The 22,662-nt window shown below is 35.7% G+C and overlaps 1 protein-coding gene across 3 annotated transcripts; it reads right to left on the bottom strand.

Moving 5' to 3' along the window:
• Nucleotides 1-158: 158 nt before the first annotated feature.
• LOC125870742 (uncharacterized) lies at nucleotides 159-21,337 on the bottom strand. Of its 3 annotated transcripts, none has more exons than XM_049551246.1 (18): nucleotides 20,339-20,734; nucleotides 20,016-20,085; nucleotides 18,237-18,812; nucleotides 17,963-18,148; nucleotides 17,418-17,531; nucleotides 15,082-15,140; nucleotides 6,669-6,735; nucleotides 6,540-6,591; nucleotides 6,349-6,441; nucleotides 6,157-6,240; nucleotides 5,625-6,049; nucleotides 4,511-4,572; nucleotides 4,257-4,326; nucleotides 3,953-4,033; nucleotides 3,779-3,880; nucleotides 3,254-3,378; nucleotides 1,055-1,142; nucleotides 159-521 (listed from the first exon to the last, which is right to left on the bottom strand). In XM_049551246.1, the coding sequence occupies exons 1-18, from the start codon at nucleotides 20,383-20,385 to the stop codon at nucleotides 429-431; spliced, it is 2,394 nt and encodes a 797-aa protein (XP_049407203.1). In that variant the 5' UTR covers nucleotides 20,386-20,734; the 3' UTR covers nucleotides 159-428. The 3 variants fall into 3 exon arrangements, with proteins under 3 accessions (XP_049407203.1, XP_049407201.1, XP_049407202.1); XM_049551244.1 differs by lacking the exon at nucleotides 20,339-20,734 and adding an exon at nucleotides 21,147-21,337 and having other exon boundaries at nucleotides 160-521; XM_049551245.1 differs by lacking the exons at nucleotides 159-521; nucleotides 1,055-1,142; nucleotides 3,254-3,378; nucleotides 20,339-20,734 and adding an exon at nucleotides 21,147-21,337 and having other exon boundaries at nucleotides 3,773-3,880.
• Nucleotides 21,338-22,662: the final 1,325 nt, after the last annotated feature.

The raw sequence follows: 22,662 nt of genomic DNA, 5'->3' as shown, positions 1-22,662 counted from the left end.
AGGTGTATTTCAATAAATATTTGATGATAGTTCAGTTACGACACTCAAAATTGAGATATTTAAGTGTATTTTTAATCATTTAACTTGAAATATAATTGAGTATTGAAATGAAATGGGTCGGATAGGGTTGGATGAATACGGAGAACTCATATAGGTGTATATAACTTAAACTCATTCACAATTAAGCAAAATCGAAGCTCACATTCCACAACTACTACAAGAAGATGCCAAATTTCTTTACAGGTAAGTTGTAACTGTACAGAAGAATCAAATAACTGTTGAAACAAAATTGAGCTGGGAGGTACAAGTTACACTTCAACAGGACGTCGAAAGGACCTAACTACACATGCAACCAATTGAGGGTGTAATCACCACCTCTTATAATCATAACTTTCAGTGTACACCTTCAATAAGCAGCAGCATGTTTACTATTCTTGCTGTCCAATAGCTTCAGTCGCCGTACTGCTCATTTCTGGTCCTTCATCCGCAGATTTCATTTCGTTCAGATTGCTTGGTTTCGCCTGTCAAATCAGCAAAATTCATCATTGAGCATTCTTAGGTCTAAGTTCTCGTTTCGTTCTTAGGTCTAAGTTGATACCGAAAGTTAAGACCCTTTTGGGAAGGCCAAAAGGGCAATAATAACCATTTTAAACAATCATGATTAGTGAAAGAAATGAGTCCTCTAATGCATAATGTGAAGTCTCATCTTTCTGACACTTCTATTTTATATTGGTAATGTCACCTTTTATACAGGATTAGGCATGTCTGGTCCTCCGTATATTTTCATATTGGATACAATCTACAGGCATGAGCCATGGCCTAAACCCCACGATACTTGTGGTTTTTGACTTGAAAAAAACCACTTAGACAGTGATGATCAAATTTCAGAATGTGTGATTTCACACCACTAATTAGTAATTAGGAATCTTCACTAGTTACGCCTCCTAAAAAATATTATGCTTATATGTTTACACGCCAAGAAGAGATGCTATCATTTATCATTTGTATCAATAACAGATAATTACCCTATAACTGAGGGGAGTGTCAACAATACCTTGTTTCGATCACGCCAACCAAGGCCGAACGATAGTAGACCTGTCCTTTTTGCTGGTGCACCTTGCGGAGAATCTGGTCTTGTCGACCTGACAAATACATGGTCACTTTAAATCATCTATACACCAAAATAACAAGAAAAAAAACTTTGTAATTCTGAATGACAAATCCCTTAACACGAACATTAACCAGATTTTATAACATAATAATCTCTTGGCTTACACAGAGATACTTTCAGCACGAGTCTGACTTGAGAAATACCCACCTAACTATAAAAAGTTCTTAAATTATTGTACTGTTCAAATCTCAATGACAGAATACCAACCAACAGTTATCAAGCCTGCCTTTGTTCAACTTTATGATATTATTTTTTTTGATGATAGCTTTATGATATTATTGGATGAACACATCTCAAACTCCTAACATCTAACAAATAAAGTTATACTTGTTATGATAGACATATGAGAGAGCAAGAATACTGAGATACTCTAGGTAAACTGATCGTGTTAGTAGTTTTGACTTTTTCTTTCGCCAAATACCAAAGTGCTGAAAGTATCACATCACCAAAAAAGAAAGAATAGGCTGAGGGAAGAAAATCATAAGCAACTATAATTCTTTTGTTTCATACACTTGGGCAACAAGCGGCACCATACACTTTTTGCTGACACTTGGGAAAGATCTTTTCAGCTTATGAAAATTAGATGATCGCTTAGTAATTTATTGACATTACACCCTGTGGAGAAACTTTTTCCTTGTAACAGAAATTAGGTTAGCAGCTTGTCAAATGAATCTATTTTTGCATCAACGTTGTGTTTGGAATTACTAAACTACGATATTACTTTTCCAGTAACATCTCCCTAGCCAGCCACCATAGTCATTGAATTTCTATTTTTCTGATGTTTTCCACCCGTCATTGACCAGATCATAGTCCTATGTGTGCTTCATAATGTAAATATCCTGGTTTAATTGTCTTATATGCTTGCTTCAATTAATTTTCTTGTGACAGGGTCGTGCAGCTGGCTTATAGAGATTACCTAATATACAATCAACCTGTGTAGTTTCAGTGATGGTTTCGTGGTTCTTACTCAAGTCAGAGTAAGAATAGATTTTTACATTAAATTGGTTATTCCCCTCTTTCAAGATGTATCCTGGATAAAGATAAATTGTGGAAGTGTGAGTGAATCACTATCGGGGAAACTCACAACATAAACTCCCAAGCAGAGTGGTTTTCCCGCAGGTTCTTTGCCCATTAACAGCCCCTTAGCAGACTGTCTGGGTTGCTTAATTAGTTCTATGCCAAGTAAATAAATTGGTGCATCTTTAGGTGCTAATTATAAGAAGTGGAGTCATGGAACTATTGAGGTGAATCAAAGTTGGCAGTTGAACGAAACAATATCTAACTAGAGGAGGCAAACTGGATTTTAAGAAATTTCTTTCAAGTCTCCCCGAATATCAGATGACTACTTTAGTATCCAAGGTCCATTTTCTGAAAGGGCTCTTAACTGTTGGAGTTTCTTTGACTGCACTGTCATACTGTGGAGTATCACGGACAATGCCATGGACAATCAAGGGCTTTTTGCCAAGTAATTTTTTACAAATGATACCCAATTGATTATTTTGGTGCATTTTTTTCTGGAAAGAAGCAGGAAAGGTTTTAGGGGTCGTTTGGTGTGATGGATAAAGAAAAATAATCCTAGGATAACGTTTTAGTACCCCTCAATTCTTTGTTTGGTTACAAAGTGTGGGATAACATATCCCAGGATTAATAATTATGACTGGGATAAGTTATCCCTACTTGAGGGTGGAATACTAATCCCGGGATAAAAATGTAAAATAACAAAATTACCCCCTTAAACCCTCTTTTACAAATAAACAACTATTCTTAGAGGGTATTTTTGTAAACACACAACTTACTCTTAGAAATTATGTCATGCATATTTGACAAACCAAACAACCAATAAAAAATAATCTCAACATAACTAATCCCATCATAACTTATCCCAACATAACTTATCCCATCATAATTAATCCCAACATTACTTGTCTTCAAACCAAACGACCCCTTAGTGTCCACATAGTTCAGCAGAAGTTAAAAAGGAACTATTGACATTTTTCTACACATATGTTGTATGCACAAGAACTAGATTCATAAGAAAAGAGAAGATGCAAAATTTAGAATGAACTCAGAACTCTCACACACCGTGGGGAAGATAGAGCTTTGACTTGACCAGATTCATATTGCAAGGTAGCTTCAAGCATCGATTCAGCCATGACAACTCTCTTCTCCATCTGAGCAACAGAAGCCATAGCCTTTTCATACTTTTCCTGCATGAAGAGGTTGTTCAGGAAAATACCATTATGAAACTTCTAACTAAGCTGAGACTGTAAGCTAAATGCCACTGCTTTTGGCTTCACAAGAGATTTTTTAAATGAAAAACTTAGCTATTTCATTACTTCTTCTCAAAAACCAATGCATCAAATGGCACAAGAATGATAAGTAGTGATGGACTGACAAGCATATTTTTGGTGCAGGGCCAATTACAAAATAAAGTTCTACTTATCAAATAAAAGAATTAGCCAATGAACCACAGGATACCTTCCAAGCTGCAATTAGCTAGTAAGAGTTTTGAGCACTAACCTCCGTTAATGTGCTTATGCATCAAAGAATTGTAATAGTTGCTTCAAATAAACAAGCTATATTGGTCACTGGTAGAGGATATCAAACCTGAAGAACGTGTACTGCATACTTTTGAGCAGCCACATCCTGCTCGGCAGCAATCCTAGCATCTTCTGTTACCTTCTGTTCTTGCTCAACCCGCATCAAAACCTACAGGTCGTATCTTAAGCATGTAAATATAGCTTTAAAAGCAGATTTACAGGAAGCACTTTGTTTAACTACCTCAAGCATTGCTTTCTCCTGCTCTTTCTTATCATTAAGGGTGTGTCGCAAGTCATCCACTTCTTGCTCCAATTGCTCAACCTGCAGATTGTTGACAAAACTTCAGAAAGATGTGTTGACAACATGATTTTCTTTGTTTCAGAAAGTCCAGAATAAATGGAGATTTTATGAACAGAGATAATATATATTTACTAGAAAAGTCTGTTTACAAGTGACCTTTTCTTCCATGTTTAAAGTGCATATAACTTGCATTCAACCAGCAACATGAGTACTAAAATAATTGAACATAAATAAATATATATACCCTAGCACTTAATTGTCGTCGGTTATCTTCTTTGACCATCTCCATAAGCGCCGTCTCCAACTCTTCAGCTCTGGAAAAGAAAATTACAACTTATCTGTTTTAGGTTTAAACTTTCCTTTTCGTGTTTTAGCATTGTCAATAAATATATTGGTGGACGCAATCGTCATGATTGAATCACAGGAACAAAAAGTACTACAGGAGATTCCACATAAAAAATGAAATCAAAATTGGACTTTTGAAATAAAAATGCAAACCTCAGGGTCGCTGCTCTCTTGTCTTCCAGTGTCCTGCAGAGCTCAACCTTCAACCAAACAACCTGCATAGCAGCTGTTAGTAATTGCACTAAAAAGGGAGTGGTCAACTACTTTAGTTAATAAAACAGACAAAGTATTTTTCTTAATCACAGAACACTAACAATTGCCACTGAAGTTTGCTGGTAAGAGGAATTGACAGATTCTACACCAATATAAAATTTTCATTAATACATAAAGTGTATCTAACAAGAAAGCGAAACAATTGGCAGTCTCAAAGGAAATCAAGGGTTTTCAATTTGTTGGAATATGAGCCAAATGCATCACACTTAATTGGAACAGATTGCAATAACCAAGAAATCCTGTTGATTAGCTGTCCCAGCCCCAATTAGCACACAGGTTCAGAACTTGGAGTATGGACCCGGCTCTAAGCCTTCCTCCAACTTATATGCCAGAGTTTAGTCCTAAGCAAGGTTGGGACTCGTGACACGCACCTACGACACATCATGTGGTGTACTTCCTTTACCATTGGACCAAAACCCAGGGGGGGAATAGATTTCAATAATCTACCCAATTTGCCAAATTTTTCTTCATGCACAAAACACATGTAATAAGATGAAGACAGTAATAAGACTGGCCCATGAAAAGATGCTACATCAAATTCAACTTTCATTAAAATTTGGTTGGGCATGAAAGCCCCTCCCAAACGTTCAAGGAGAACTCGGAGATTCAGATACGTATTTAGAAGATGATAAAGAAACTCCCTCTCAGCATTTTTTCCCATACAAATAAGATAAACAAAAGACCATATCCGCATGTGGTTCCTTAAACTATAAGATAGGTCAAAGCCAAAAAGAACTAAAAGACCAAAGGTTACATACTAAGATTATTTTGAGCCATTTGACATCCAAATAACATAACCCCCTTTCTTTCCAACCGCTGGTTTTCTAATACCAGGAACAATATAAAGTTCATAAACATTATTTTTTGCAAAGTGTTAACACTAGAATTACACAAATCAAATTGTCAGTCTCAGCTGAAAGCTTAAGCAAAATAAGGTGAAGAAGCCCATAAGTGACTTCTTCATTGGATATGCTAAGAGGACTGAACAAGTAACCTGTTCTTGAAGACCTGGAAGGGAATCCATATGTGAATCTATGTTTAGGCTGTTGAGAAATTCATCCATACTTGCGGAGTTGGAATTTGAGTCTGATATTTTATTGTCTGTTTTCTTAGCACCTGAGCATTCCTCCGGCTTTGTTTCTTTCATAAAAGAATCAGGATCATGCTTAAAACTATACAGCTTGGAGGCAAGACCTTTTGGATCTTTCTTAACAGGCCCTCCCTTTGATCTCTCCTGAGTAACTGCAAGCACAGCTGGCCGATGTTTTTCTCTCAGTGCTAGCAACCTATCTTCAGTAACATTTAAGAAACCCATACAAGCTGTCAACACAAGTTGGCTACTATCAAAAGTTGAGCCCGTAAGGGATTGAAATAAGGTGATTGCATCCCCGGCGTCCTTAGTTGTAACTACAGCAGGACCTGCAAGATTTTGCTATGATCTTAATAGTTGTCTAAGATAGCCTCAGCTGCTCCCCATCTAAATGAGTTTGGCATGCAAAAACATTATTCACTATGAAATGTAGTACCATACAACTCCATCAAAGCAAGTGCTGTTCGAAAGAGCATGACACGATTTCCCTCAAAGAGAAGCACATCCCAAACTCGGAGAACTGGAAGTAAAACAATCCATCGGGGGTGAAAAGTAATTAACAACCTTCAACAAGAACATGAACTGTTACATTATAGCTAAAGTTTACTGCACAGAACAAGAACCTTACCACTTTCCCAGGGAAGCACATTCACAAAAATTGAAAGAAACCAAGGTCCAGAAATCCATGCCACTTGCATTCCCAAGTAATCAAGATGATTGACTACAGCAAAAGGATCATCTAATAAGAAACAGCGATTGGATTGTTTTGATGAGGAAAGAAGACAACCAAGATAAAACAGATATAAGCCATGGACAGACCAAGTTTCGGAAACCTTTCACGCACCAACTCCTCAAACACCAATTGATCCACCTAATGGGAAAAAAGGGATCATTTGCATGAGTTATGATCATCCAGCATAGCCAGAATTAGGTGTAGGTTATGCAAACCTGGGATTCTATCATCTCTTGTGAGTAACAGCCGTCAAAGTATTCATCAATAAGACCCACCAATGCCCTGGAGATTCGAAACAAACCAGTCTATAAGTTTAGTTCCATATGAATATAAATTAAATAGCGTTTGTATAGTTACTAAAATTAAATGGATAAAGGTTTCCATATCAATCTCAAGAAATATATAAAATACTTCGGTAACAACCACTTCTGTACACAAACAAAGATACATGAATTTTAACAAGTCACGTGGAAGAAAGCGCATATTCTAGATTGTCCCTTGCACAGACCTCAAGTAGCTTATGATATTCCATCATAATATCAGCGCCAGTCTTCTAGTTGCAGTTTGACAAACTTAACAACACCAAATTAAAAGAAATCCTCAAGCAACAAAGTTGATAAAGAGCAGGACTACTTAAACAAGTGACCAGTATAACACATTGAATAACATTGTACCAGTCTCAAGAAAATAATGCGTTGAATAAAAAACATAAGATAGAAATGGTACAATACAACCTTATAGGATCTGATAATTGAATTGAATTTTCTGTCAATAGAGTGAGGTGTGAAAAGAAGAGAAGTCTTAGTGATCTCTGACGAAACAAAGTTAGCTTGCGCACTAAGTGATATTATTACTACTCAGAAGCACATTGTGTGTCCTAATAAGACAGGGTAGGACTAGTCGAATAAGCAGTATAAATCATTCTTTATAGATTATGCAAGGCAATGGTGATATGCAAAAGCTAAGAAGGCTATAGTATACTGATTAATTAGGTTGTAATAGGTTCAAATGAATGATCTAAAAAAGCCAAAAGCGATTATAGAATACCACCCAAGAGCTACAACACATATATGAATGCATAAAAGAGAGGTAGAGAGGGGGGGGGGGGGGNGGGGGGGGGGGGGGGGGGGGGGGGGGGGGGGTTCACAAAATTCTGTTGCCTTTGCTCTTTCTTTTGAAGGGTGTTGGGCGGAAACAGGTACATCACCTGTTTATCACCTTACAAATTCTAGTTCTTCTGAACTCGACAGTGGCACAGAACTCAATATGGCCATGGAAACAAATCTGGAGAACCAAGCACCTTTGAAGGTGGCATGCATGTTTCTCATGGTTGCTAGCAAAAGAAGCTGTCTTGACACATGACATTATTATAGTCACACACTGTTGTTTATGTGGTGAGACAGCTGAGACAGTGGGACATTTGTTTTTGCATTGCAGAATCACTGACCAGCTATGGAAGACTTTCATTAATCTCAAGAGGCATACAATGGACAATGCCTAGCAAAACTGTTGACACTCTATCTAGTTGGGAAGAAGCTGGGAAGGGAGCTAAAAACAGGAGCTACTGGAGAACCATACCAGCTTGTATATGGTGGACCATCTGGAAGGAAAGAAATGCTAGGTGTTTTGAAGACAGGAGTAGAACAGTACAGAAAATTAAAACAGATTCTATTTTGCTTTAGTGTTTTTGGTGTACAAAGACTTCTCCTATAGATGAAAATATCCTAGAAGTGTTAGAGTCATGCTAGGATTAGGAGTTCTTTGTTATATTGCTATACTTTGACTTGCTGTAAAGGGGTTTAGCACTACCTAAGTGCTGAGTTATAATAAAAATGTAACTTATTCAAAAAATAAATAAATCTAGTTCTTAACTTGTCTCAAAAAAGTACAAATGTCTGCTAAGTAGAACCCTCCACATTTAGATGGTTCAAACAAAAAAGGTGAAGTTTGAAATCACCATTAGCAAAGCGAAATACCATTTGTTCTACACTAATGCTAGTTCTCACAAAGAAAAGATTTTTTCAAGTTAAGCCCAGATGCACGTGTCCCCATCTTCCCCTCACACACACCCAAAAGATTGATGTTGACTATCAATGGTCGGCTTCACTTGCACACCGTATTAGAGCGGGGTGCATGAAATGGAGGTTCGTCTTGTGGTACTACGTGATAAGAATGTGTTTTCAAGACTTAAAGCGAAGTTCTACATAGTGGTGGTTACACCAACACTATTGTATTGTATGGGGCAGAGTGTTGGCCAGTTAAGAATGCCCATGTTCAGAAGATGAAGGTAGTGGATATGAGGATGCTCAGTTGGATGAGCGAGCATACTAGGAAATATATGATTAAGAACGAAGTTATACGGGACAAGATGAGGGAAACAAGGCTAAGAATGTCTAGACATGTGAGGATATGCCAGTGAGGAGTGAGGAGGTGCCAGAGATTGGTTCTAGCCGAAGTTAGAAAAGGTAGAGGTAGGTTGAAGAAGAACTAGAAAGAGGTGATTTGACTGAACATGACACAATTTCAACTGACTCATGACTTTAGATAAGAAGGTATGTAGGTTGAGGATTAGGGTAGAAGGTGTAGGTATAGAGGTCGAAGATTAGGGTAAAAGGTGTAGGTAGTTGAGTGTTGTCGTACTTCTAGTAGTATGATATATGATTTAGGTATCCGGTAGTTCCTCCTTCTCCAAAGCATATTGATATATGTTGCTACACTTGTCTTGAGCATTGCTATTCTGTTGTCTCCTTTTCTTTCTTACTTTCTTACGTCAGTTACATTTCTTTTGAGCTGACGATCTGTCCAAAGCAGCCTCTCTACCCCGTAAAGGGAGAGGTAACTCCTCAGGCTCCACTTGAGGAATTACACTAGGTATGTTGTTGTTGATGCTTCACTTGCCCAACCTTAAAATGGTCTGATTTTACAGTTGTGAGCTTCATTCATGATGCAAATGATTTATAAAATTCGTAACACATTGAATCATTTTTTCTCCCGTTATTAAGAGATGCCAAACTAGGGTGAAAAAGATTTTAGAGATGAAATATAAATCAATAACGGGATTCTTTTGGAGTCTGACAGAATTCAGTTTTATAATGTCAAAATCATGACAAAATGAATAATGAATTTATCCATTTTCAACAAGGTGAAACAATTTTTTGTTACTTTTCAAAAGAAATCAACTGCTCCATTGCTGATAGAAGAAATTAACACTTCTGCTACAATCATTGGAATTGTAAGTGGTCCTGAGCCAAAGGCAACTAGGTTTAACATCTCATGACACAGAAACAGGATATAAATTGACACATGAGCAAAGATTACAGAAGCTATACAAAGCTGGGAAGAAGTGGGGTTCTTGGCAAAGGATAGAAGTAGGTGGAGAATTATATCTGCTTGCATCTGGTGGACAATTTGGAAGGAAAAAAAACTATAGGTGTTCTGAGAATATAGAGAATAGTGTGCAATTGGTCAAGCTGAATTGTATCTTGTTTGGTGTTTTTGGTGTAATAAGATATACTCTAATGATCCTGTCTCTATAATTGATGTTTTAACCTCATCATAGACATAGGATCATAGCTTTTTTAGAAGCACTCTTGTAAATATGATTTCAGTACTCTCCAAGTACTGATCTGTTTCTATGAAATATACACAGTTACCAGTTTCAAAAATTAATTGACACTTGAGCAATCTAATTCAGATGTGACTTGTATTAGCCACAATGTATCTGGCCTGTCTGAAATTCAGTCCTATCCATAACAAAATAAACACCAAGCTTCAGAATGCTATCATCTTTTGTTGTTTATCATCCTTGTTATTCTACTTGAATTCCTAGTATCATAGTTCACTTTGCAATCAAGATGTCACAGCTCATGCTTTTATTGTGATCACCTCCTCCTTGATTGTATCATCTAACAGCTTAAACTACTTCCATATGGTAACAAGGCCTCGACGATCTTAGTAGAGACCCAATAGCTTTCGCACCATTGTGTGATGACTGATGCCGGAAAATGTGCGCCACCCATCTGACCAATGTTTTCTTTTACTCATCTTCCTGCCTGGGCTCAGTGTTGCTCCTCATACAACTATTTAGGCATCATTCCTCTCTATAGAACCGTTCATCTCTGCGGCAACCGGTCCCTGAATTAGACCTTGAATTCACTAGTCATTGTTGTGCTTATTCAAGTCGTGTTGATACTATCCTCGAGATTTTCAACACCATATCTCTTTTTCTCAATTGATAATAGGCTCCTTGCCATTTCTAGTGTAAGAACTTACTTATTATGTGAAGTTACTAATGACTATCCGCGGGAGGATTCCAACACCGCTTTTCTTTTTGGTGATTGTGCACTATTCCAATGAGATTTTGGCATCAATTTTCTATGTTTTGAAAATAAGTAAATTCAAGTTGGATTCCCCACTTTGACTTTGAGGGAGCATGTTAGAATATCAACTGAATATGTGTCTACACTCATGCACATCTAGATTAATTGTACTTGCAACAACATACCCGTTAAATTCCACAAGTGGGGTATGGGGATGGCAGAGTGTACATAGAATTTACCATTACCTTGTGGAGGTAGAGAGGTTGTTTCCGAAATACCCTCGGCTCAAGAGCAGCAAATCCAAGAACAATGAAGAGGAAAGCAGTGTAGAAGGGAACAAGAATAACATAATAGTGCGAAAATCAAAACACAATAAACAACTGACGATGTTGGATATCAAAAGCAAGAACTACAATAATACAACTAGTATAAAGCAAAGCAGTGCAGAACATATATGCAAGGAACCGTAATAACAACAAGAAGGTGTGATCCCCAAAACACATGAATAGGTGATATCAAATGTCAAAAGCCAAACACTATATGAAAAGGCTAATACTACGATCGACATGGTGCTCTATACTACCACCAAGCCAAATACATGAATAGGCTCATAATAAAACAACTCTTAACTATTTATTAACCTTCTACCCCCTATCTGCGACCTCTATACCCTTCGCTCTAAGGTCATGCCCTTAATAAGCTAAAGATGCATCATATCCTGTTTAATCACCTCTTCTCAATAAATTGATAGAAAGTACAACGAAATTAATTTAGACTAGCACAATCCATGAGTGCTTGCTAGGAATGGTTGATCTTGTAACTACTAGTTTGCATGATATTGATGCAAGAATGTGGATGTTCATTAGAGAATATTAGTAAAATTGTCTAATATGAACAAAAATTGTATTCAATCCCTACTAACTTGACGATGATATAGTTGAGTAGCGCTAACTCTTCACTTTTGATGCCGCACACATGTCAACGCGACATGGGTGTGGGTGAGGAATTCGTACCAGGTATTGTTAATTGATTGTTTGTACTTTTGACCAAAATCGATCAAGAGATTTGAGACAGATACAATGATTTTCTAAAATCAAAACAAAAGCTAAGATGAAATCATAATTTAGGTAGATGTTTTCTACCATTAAAAGATATTTGTATTAAAAGGTATGCAACCAGAAGGTACTTTAAAGATATTTACCTATCAACATCACTGTTGAATGTGCAATGAACACAAGAAGTGTATCATGGCCTCTATATCATTTGGCATAGCCACATTACATCAAAATAATAAGGAGATACCTTTGTACTTGATAATAATTACATATTCAAACTTGCTTTAAAAAATTCATGCATTCATATCCTTTCAAATAGTCCATGATAATTTAAGCATATTTTTTAAATTATATTTTTAGATAGTTGAATTATTTTTAGTCAAATCCCCGCACCCCTATCCATACCTGAATCCGTACCCGAATCTTAAAATTGAGATCATGAAGGATCTGACCTCTAAATCCACACCCATAACGAACATCAAACTCCTCATCTATAGGTCACATGGAACCAACTTTATAGTTCCTTCCAGGCACCCTTTTCAAATTAACATTATATATGTAAATAAATTAAAAACATTGTTATTTTTCATTTGTCTTTAGACTCAATTCAATTCGGAAACAACTTCCCTACCTCCACGAGGAAGTGGTAAGGTCTGCGTACACTCTACCCTCCCCACTTAGTGGGATTTCACTGGGTATGTTGTTGTTGTTTAGATTCAAATTCAACATTATTACTTTGTCATTGAAGTTGAATAAATAAGAAGACAATTTTTGTTGGGATTTCCGGTAATCCTGTAATAGATTCACATAATACAAAAATACTAAATAAAAGTGACAAATAGACTCATAATATGAAAACAATAAATAAACGTGACAAATAGACTCATAATATGAGAACATTAAATAAACATGACAATTCATTTTTCATTTAATCTTTAGTTTCAATTAAACATTATTACTTTGCGATTGTAGTAGAATGAATAAGAAGACAATTTTTATTGGGAATCATGATAATCTCATAATAGATCCACATAATATGAAAACGCTAAATAAACATGTCAATATACGTGACAAATAGACTCAAAATGTGAAAAAAAAAATAAACATGACAATATATGTGACAATAGACTCATAATATGAAAACATTAAATAGATGTGACAATACATGTGACAGATACACTTGACACCTACTATAAATTACACAAGCATTCCTCCCAAAATTGCTCAGGCTTTATTCAGCCAAAACATCTTATTTTCTTCTTTAATTAATTGTTTTCGCAATGGATAAGAGGATCGGAAAGGGTAGGCAAAAGATTGAGATGAAGTTGATAGAGTCTAAGGAAGCACGCACTGTTACTTTCTCGAAAAAGGAAAAAAGGGTTGTTCAAGAAAGTGGATGAGTATTCAACACTGACCGGAGCAGATGTTGGTGTTTTACTCTTTTCATCGAGTGGAAAACCATATTCCTATGGCTCTACAAATATAGAAAAAATAACTGATAAATTTCTAGAATTGAAACTAGATGATAACCAAGGTGATCATGTTAATGTGGGCAAATCAAATGTCTTTCAGGCATTTGAAGATCTTCGTAAAGAAGTACAAGCATTGGAAGAGAAAGAAAAAAAGCACCCTCGCTTAGAAATACTGTCAGAAAAACACATGTTGGAGCAGTACATGGAATTCAAGTCGCGATTGGACAAAGTTAAAAAGGAAAGAAAAGGTAAATGTGTCCTTGAGCAAGAAGAGGAGGAGAGTTCTTAAACTAATAATTATCATGGAGGTGGTCATTGGAGTTCTTGAATTTGGATTTATGTTTGGAGGAAGCTATAAAGTCTTTTAATACGGTTGAGTCTTTTCTTTGTTATTAAGTCAATTGTTGTTGGTCTTTAGTCGTCCATTTATCTGAAGCTTTAGACGACATAAATGAAGGTTATGGAATTCTAGTGTTATTAAGTTAGTCATTTCGTTTTCATCTTATGTCTTTAATGATGTTTTCTGTTGCCTAGATTTGTAAATCAATTGAAATCGTTTATTGAACTAGTAAGCAGTGTGAAAGTGATGGTTAGAAGAAAACCCTCGTGCACTCATAAGTGTTCTTTTATGTTTCCATCTACAGCGAGATTCATTGCACTCATTAGATTAATTGTCCTTGAATAAGGAAAATCTTATAGGACATTTTAGGATATTTTGTATTTAATTACCTTAGTTTATTAGCGTAGGGATTCATTACCTAACATATTATATATAGTCTAAAATTTCTATATAAGGAGGACCTCTTTTACATTATCAACCTATCATATTATACATAGTCTAAGATTCCTATATTAGGAGCACCTCTTTTACATTATTTAATTCAAGTCAATGAGAAGCTTTTCTATTTTCAGACAATTAATTTTAGTATTCCTTTGAAAAATTGAAAAAGTAGAAGATAACATTGGTCAGATGAACACACTTTGGCAGCATGCCTGACGGTAGCAAAAGTTGTTTGAGTCTCTAACAAGATCGTAGATGCGTTGAGACCATGCTGAAGAAAGTTAATCTTTTAGATGAGATGTCATGTGGAAATAGAAAAGCTTTTCATTGACTTGTTTAAGAATGTACAGAGGTGCTCCCTATATTAGAGTGTTCTGTTATACACCATAAAATAGGTAATTAATCCGCTAATAAGGTAATCAAATATCCTACAGTTAACATTTCAAAGAAAGCATCTATAGAAAATTCCACAAGTTCCTCCTTTTTCTAAAGTGAAGAATATTCTATAAGATTTACCTTAGCCAAATACAATGAATCTAGACGTGTATTAATCTAGACAACTATTCACTTGATATTCTAACAATTATTTTTAGATAAGTAAATGCTAACAATTGGTCTCCTTAATGTTCTGCTATGAATCTGTGAGCTTGCACCAGAGTTCTTGCAAGCTCACAGTTATTGTTGACTAGCTTTTGATCATTCATCAGATGGAACCAAATATCATACTCAAGAAATAATGAGAACTGGACTTCCTTAAACTTGTTGGTAGGGTTATTCACCCTACTCTCCAACTCACATAATAGATGCACCATTGCTAGTGAAAAATTAAGCAAATATTTGAATAGAATACTTTCTCAAAATCCTGTGTAATCTTTACAAACTTTGGACTTGCAAAAGACTTTTGGCATGGAATTAAAGAACTTCATTTGCTCCCAGGGGCCAGGGTATACACAGACATTCCATGTGAAAAGAAGATATAAGAAGTTTCACTGGGAACTTACCAGAATGCATTTTCTTCTGGCATCATTAGAAGCAAGATACCAGCAAAAAAGTTCATCGCCTGCAAGAAGATAGCAGAACAGATGAACTTACTATGGAAAAGGATAGCTTGGACAAGTGATCAAGTTTTCATCTCTACAGTTATGGACATCCAACTTAGAATGCAGGAGGAGAAAACAGACAATTAAACTTCATGCACACCAATGAAACGAAAAGAATAAGTACCACCACAAAGGTAACTACTTCCATCTGATCTTGTAGGCTGTTAAGGAAAAATAAATCAGGTTTAGACAATGCACCCCCGTATTCTTAAAACTCATAGCCACAATAATGAGTGCATCCCATCTCATTTTCTTCCCTTTCTTACTATGGAATTTCAAGGTATTCTCTTCCGTCTCATTTTTTATGAAAAATTGAAGCCACAAGTGTATTCACAAAAAGCCACCAGGATTGTGCTTCTTTCTTATCACACTCTTTTAAGTGTCATTGGATTACCGAGGAGAAACTTAATTTGCCAAAATTCCAAAACCTTCGTTTCTGCAGCACGAACAACCCCTCATGCATGGCATGATTCTTTTGTGTGGGTACAGACCAAGCACAAGAAAGATTTTTGTTAATGGGTGGCTATGGAACTTGATCTTAGGAACTCTGCCTACTCTGCTTCCATGTTGAAATTTATGAATATTTAATCTGAAAATAAGTCGTTAGAGAGGACTTTTTATTTGTTTATCAGGTCTGCAACAATAAAGATCCTGATCTACTGCACCTATAGCCTTAAGCTTTTGAGTTTGATGCATAATTCTCACAGGCTTCTTGTTCTTGGGCTTGGTGGAATCAGAATACCTAAATCAGGTGAGCTGATTAACTGGACATACAATATATGGATCTGATAGAGATTAAAGAGCAGTCCTAATCTATCAACAAGTTTACTATCTGTGATTAAAGAAAGCAAGGATAATAACAACTTTGATAACATGACATAAAGATTCTCTAAGTTATATGGAGATTCTCCTATACCTTGTTGAACATTAATTTCTGTCAACTGAGTCTACGCTATGGCTGAAATGGTTTCCAGGCCTACAACTCCATTTGGAACAAGCAACCTCATCTAGCTTAACATTAGGGGTGTCAAATGGGCGGGTTGGGCTGGATTTGGACGGGTCAAAATGAGCTGAGTTAATAAAATGGACAGGTTATTGACTCGCCCAAAGTTACTCGTGTTGGAATGGGTTAGACTGAAATTGACTAAAAACTGGGTCATAACCCAACCCTTCATTATGGCTCTATATAAAATATCAAATAAAAATATATCTTTTTAGAAAATTTTTGTTAAGGTCGATATGGATCACATATTTTCCATTTTTTACTGAGCTAATAAATGCGCGGGTCAATGACCGACCCGAACTCGGGCAGGTTGGAAGGGTCATATATAATGGACTAATTTTGTCAGCCCTACTTAACATTACCCTTACCATAGGCAAATGAACCTACACCAGTCTTAATTTTCCCTATTCCCTCATCCCACCCCACATGATGGGGGTGTAGAACACTGCCAAATGTTCTCCTTCTGCCTTGATTGCAAACAAGTCCCACAATCTTAAACCTTTTTCTTAATCATGACCACAACCTTCAACCATAATATGGCATGTGTAATACTTTTTTACTTAGCGTAACAAGTACTCCCTCCATCTAAAATGAACCCGTCGGCATAAAGACTACAACATTATGAATTGAATCAAATGAGAATTGAGTCCTAGGTTGTTACCAACAAACTAGTCCTACATGTATTCAAACAAATTGAAGTGCATAAAAAGTGAGATAGCCTATTGGAAAGAGGTCAAATCAAGACCACATAGCAAAGGGGGAAAACAGAAAGGAGATCACATATTTAAGACCATAATAAGAAATATTAGATCATTATACGCTGGAATTCTTTTAAATATGGAAAAATTAAGCCGGTAAAGAAAAAGGCCCAAGGATATTGATTGCTATTTACAAAAATGGGCCAAACATATCGAAACACAATAACAGGAAAAATCATATAGTGGGAATGAGATATCCACACATTAATACTCATATATTTAGTTGTATCCAATCAACAGCTTTAGCTCCACAACTCACGGTTTCCACATTAGTCAACATGTTCTCTCCATTTTATACCAATTTTTCAAGTTTTACATAAGCACTAATAATTTTGGAAGATATCCTCATCTAGCATGTCAACTAGGCACAATTAATAGCTTCCTTCATCATACTAATATCATGATTTGAAATCAACAACATTGAGGAAACGAAAGAAATGATAAAGGAATACTTCTGCAAAAATGCCACACCATACCTGGCAATACCCCACATCTGGATTGTGTCGAGCATACGCTATAAGTAGACGCCTTAAGGAATTTCGACCTCTCTCATCTAGTGCAGGATGTCCAGGAAAGGTTCGCGGAAGATCCTGAAAATATCCGATGCATTAGTCTAAAGAGTAACGTGAGCAAATACGAAATAGAAGTAATAATGTACATGCAGATATGTGTGCCCAGTTTTATGTCAGAAAAGAGAGAAGAAATAAAAAGAAAAGGCAAAGAGAAGAATAAAAAGGATGAAAGTAGATATTCTACACTTGAGTCAAAGAGGATGAACATCCATTGGAAGCTGGAAATGTATTAGTGGGGAGGATGCTCAAAATGAGATAAACTTGGTAAGATTTGATTATGGACAAGTGGAAAAGGGCAACTCAGAAAAGGTTGAAGATGATGAAGATTATATCAGAAGTATCTGTTACAAAATTGTTGAATGACCAACCAGAATGGACCCTAAAAAGAAGTAGCACCTACAAATTGAAAAGACTGAACGATAAAGTCCAGGGCCCATGCATCTAATGACCTTCTCAATCTGCTTTCTCAATTTCTCTGGCACATGAATGCTTTCTTTACTCGGTCTCTTGTTCTCTTCAGCCAATGATGATCCATCATGCTCCTGACCATCACCAGTATCACTTTCTGGATCAAGCAAATCCAAGTAATATCTTTTCAGTCGACGTGCTCTGACTCCAACAAAAGCTTGCCATACCTGGAAAATCAATTGGGTTTAGCTACAAGATTGTTTATGATATTGAGTTTCAGTAAACCATTAAACTGGTAGAGATGTCAGGCAATACCTCTCCCCTAAGATCCCTTGGAACTCCTCCACGAACAAGGAACTCTAGCTCTTTCCAAGGAAAGGAAAGTTCTGGAGAAACTCCACTGTCAGCACTACCTACTTCTGCAGAGGTATTGGTACCATCACCCAATTCTTCATTGACAGAACGTTCTTCTCCATTTTCTTCTTCCGACTCCTCTGGCTCTTTAATAGTTGCAAGATGATTATGAACATCAGTTGACAATTTAACTTTCGTCTTTGGTGTCTTCTTCACACGAAAGCTCATCAAATGATCAATGAGACTCAACGATGCTCTAATTTCAGACCACGTATAAGCATGACAGGATTTTTCTGGTAGATAAGCTGGCAACTCCCTTTTAAGCTCACTTTCCCTTTTGATGTCTGAAACTGGATTCTCTCCCACTGGATCATTGCCTTCTTCTTGAGATGCTTGAGCAGGAACTGTTTGCTGCTGGTTTATAACTTCTAAATCCACAGTCCGGACGTCCAACTGCTCTGAAGCATGTGGCTGACTTGATTCTTCTTGGTTATCAAGAAAGCCCTTCCACTTCTCTGATCTTTCTTCTTCCTCTTCCTAAAATGTACATATTAAAGTATGTTAGGAATACTCTAGTGACAAACCAGATGATTGAACAGACTGTGTGCATTTCTGCCAGACTATTACTGTTTTCTACCTTTGTTCTTTTCATTTCTTTTTTTCCTTTTTTTTTTGATAAGGTAAATAATTATTAATGTGAGAAAAACTCTATTTACAAGCCGTATGCCAAAACATAGAGAATCTACACAATAATATTTCTCTCCAAATGTCACCCAATCTTCTATACAGACATAACTTCATGTGTGCACCAAAACTAACAAACAATTCTACCCTTGTTCTTAAAGGGCAGAAACTGCAAAAGCTCCTAATGTAACCTCCCCTACTATGGCATCTCGTAAAGCAGTCAAATATACTTCAGCTCAACAAAGTATTTTATTTTAGTAAATCCCCAAACTTAAGTTGAAGTCTCGGGTCCATAATTAAAAAGAGAACAGTTGTTCAGTTGTTCAGTTCTTCAAGATCCTTTAGAAATGGTAATGTGGTATTTCATCTGCTCTTTTCTGTATTCCTTGCTTCTGATAGCATAAGCATAGCTATCTTATAGTTCTTATTGTGTTTTGTTTTATAGAAATATACTTTAGGAGGAGTTCATATTTCTGTGAAACCTATACTCTTAACTGTAACCACTATTTAGAAGTTCTTCAGTTCATTCAGACGAGAAATTCTTGATGCTTTTGAATTTCTTCTACTAATTTCACTTCCAATTGAGTTGCAATGAAGAACCCAAGGGTCCACTGTATAATGTTAAAACAAGGTAAAGTAGCCTAGTGAAAACTTTAAGGTGCGGATGACATTTCTGTATATCTTTGCAAGCCAAACAAGAACAGTTATTTTAATTTAGTTAGAAAATCCTGAGTGCAGAAGAATGTCAAAGATACATGGTCTAAGCGAGTCAGGAACGAAGCTTAATATCTACGGATATGCAATTGAGCTTCTCCTTAAACGGAAGCAACATAACAATTATAATAAAACAGAAAAAAAAAACAGAAGGATTATAAAAAAAATGATATCTCTTCAAATATTCTCATTTTCTCCATTAAATTTCCTTTTGCTTAATATATATCATATCTAATGTTAAGAAAATAAGGGTTCACTATGAATTACTATAAAGTTTGCAATCCTTCAATAAATACCAATAGCAAGTGACTAATGGAAGCAGGCCAAACACCTAGCAATTACCCTATATATAGTTGCGTACTCTCGGTATCTTTGAAGATGTTGTGGTCTCACAGTAAATCCATATGCATCCCTGCCAAAACAACACATTTCTATTAGTTTTACTTAAAGATATACATATAAAAAAAAAGGTTTAATCGCCAAGTACAGAAAACCAACTGTTCTTTGGGTGAAAAGTAGCATGAAAGTAGTGTACAAAAAGAAAAAACAAAAAAGAGGCACACACAAAATATACACAACAGTCAAATGCTGCTGAAATGTACAAACATGCGCTTCTATCGAGCAATTTAACCAAATTAATTTGTGAAGGACCAAAACACTTTTACCTGGCATCAACATCCAATGAACGCTTACTCAAGAAGGATAACAACATACTTCATTAAAGTCTCTGACCCTACAGCCCATGTCGTTCTTTGCTCCTCACGTAAAGTCAATCAAAAACACCTACACCAATTGACATGAATAGCATTCTTCTCACCAACTCATTACCTCCTCCCACCAAGTTTTTGGTGCTGAGAAGGTTCACCCCCAATTCTAATAAATATAATCAGATGCCTCTAAAACCTAGCATGACTTCTTATAAAGAGAAACAAAACCTAGAAAGATCCAGCAAATCAGCAAAAAATCTTGAATCTATCTCTATCCCTTAACTCACAACTCAAAGAAACATTTACAGATAGCTATGATTTAGCAATAACTGATCAATCGATGCGGTAACTCGCTATCATTTCATCAGAAAAAAACCTCAAAACTGATTCTTTTCCCTAATTCTGATGTATCAATGGTTAACCAACTAATGAGTCATCATCATCAATCAAAAAAATGAGTTAACTCGCTACCCATTCATAAAAAAAAAAAAAAAAAAAAAACCCTCAAAATTGCTTCTTTTCCCCTAAATTCAAATACCAGGTGTAAATTTCCCATGCATACACATTCCTTTCTATTTCGGGTTTACTTACACCTGTATAGCTCAAGAACTAAACGTACAAAAACAATAAAAAATAACAAGACCCCATTAACTCATACAGATTTTTACGTGTTTGGTTACGACCCAATACATCAAAATTCCTAAATGTTAATAATGCGAGCTTATTTAATATTGAAATAAGGGGGAAAGAGTGTAAGAAAATGTACCTTTTGGGCTCAAAATTGGGGAAAAAAGGAGAATTTTTAACCGTCATTTGTGGAGGAGCTTTGGATCAAATGGGAATCTAGGGCTTTTCGGATGATCGAAGGGCTAAATTTCCATATCCCATTCAACAGTTCCTCCTTAATCTTCTGCTTCGGTTTCGCTCTGTTTTTTCTGTGAAAAATATATATTTTGGGGGTTGAAATGTAAACTGAAAAATCTTTTGGAGGGACGAGGGTTTTATGGTAAAGTTAGAGAAATAAGGTCACGTGCTTAGCGTAGTACGTTTCGTTTCACAGATTTTTGAATGTTAAAATTTCGTGTATGAAATGTGTATATATCACTAATGGCTTAAATATTTTTGGCTCAAATGTTTGTGTATGAAATATGTATGTTTCGCTCGAAGCTTTGATTTTTCTTCACATTTGGTATAAATTAAAGGTGAAGGTTTATCAAAAAATGACATCATTATATAGTTAATAATTCAAATAAAAAAGGCATAATACATATATTGGACCTTAAACTTGGCTTCAAATTTTAACTTTGACCTCCAACTTTCAAAGTGCACAAATAGACACTTTAACTATCCAACCTTTTAATAAATAAACACGTGTGTCTTACCTGGCAAAACGCGTGACGTGCACGCATTTTGCGTGAGTGAGAAGTAATTTTTAGGCACGCAACAGTGAAAAAAATGTTGAAATGACAACTCTACGCTTAATTAATTTTTATTTTTTTTTAGTTCTAAAATGGACGTGTAAAGTGTTTAATTAGTTGGCAGCCATTGAGTGGCTCACTAATACACGTGGCAGCGATTGCATTTCACGCTCTTGGCTCCAAAAATCACGTGTTTATTTATTAAAAGGTTGGATAGTTAAAGTGCTTGTTTGTGCACTATGAAAGTTGGAGGTCAAAGTTAAAATTTGAAGCCAAGTTTAAGGTCAAATATATGTATTATCCCAATAAAAAATGTAAACAATTAATAATTTAAGTATGAAACTTATGAAAAAAATGATACTTCATATATGTTTTTGACTATTTTCTTAATAAAACACGAAATAATTTCGACACATAATTTTAGAATTCAAAGCTTTGACAAGTGAAAATAAAAAACGATTCATGAAGTTCAAGATTTTAGTAAAGTTATGAATCGTACTAATAATTCATGGGGTTCAAACATTTAAAGTTCAAACCAAAAGAATAATTCATTGAGTTAAAATATTTATAAGTTCAAACCCATAAATTATGCATAAGGTTCAAACTTTTACAAGTTACTATGTGTATTGCTTTAAAATATGTTTATTTCCCTTATATTTTTCAATCAATTTTTAAAAATTCGTAGCAAGTCCAAAAACTTATCATTTTACTTAATCCTTACATGTCAACTTGGTAAACAAAATTGAATCTCAACGAATTAAAACAAATTAAATTAATAAAAATAGTAAATCAAAGCCACTTAAATTAACATGGCCTTAGATTAAAAAATAGTGGATTATATTTTGTTTCAAACCTAACAAATAT

Source organism: Solanum stenotomum, chromosome 7, assembly GCF_019186545.1.
Source record: "Solanum stenotomum isolate F172 chromosome 7, ASM1918654v1, whole genome shotgun sequence".
Classification (NCBI taxonomy): Eukaryota; Viridiplantae; Streptophyta; class Magnoliopsida; order Solanales; family Solanaceae; genus Solanum; species Solanum stenotomum.
Note: the sequence above shows the minus strand (reverse complement) of the source record. Positions and strands in the feature narration are given on the sequence as shown.

Excerpts from the sequence above, each read along its gene's own strand:
- LOC125870742 (XM_049551244.1), bottom strand. The coding sequence starts at position 21,193 with ATGACGGTTAAAAATTCTCCTTTTTTCCCCAATTTTGAGCCCAAAAG. Across the intron at positions 20,086-21,146 it reads CCCAATTTTGAGCCCAAAAG|GGATGCATATGGATTTACTG; the intron begins GTACATTTTCTT and ends TTGTTTTGGCAG. Across the intron at positions 18,813-20,015 it reads AGTACGCAACTATATATAGG|GAAGAGGAAGAAGAAAGATC; the intron begins GTAATTGCTAGG and ends TGTACATTTTAG.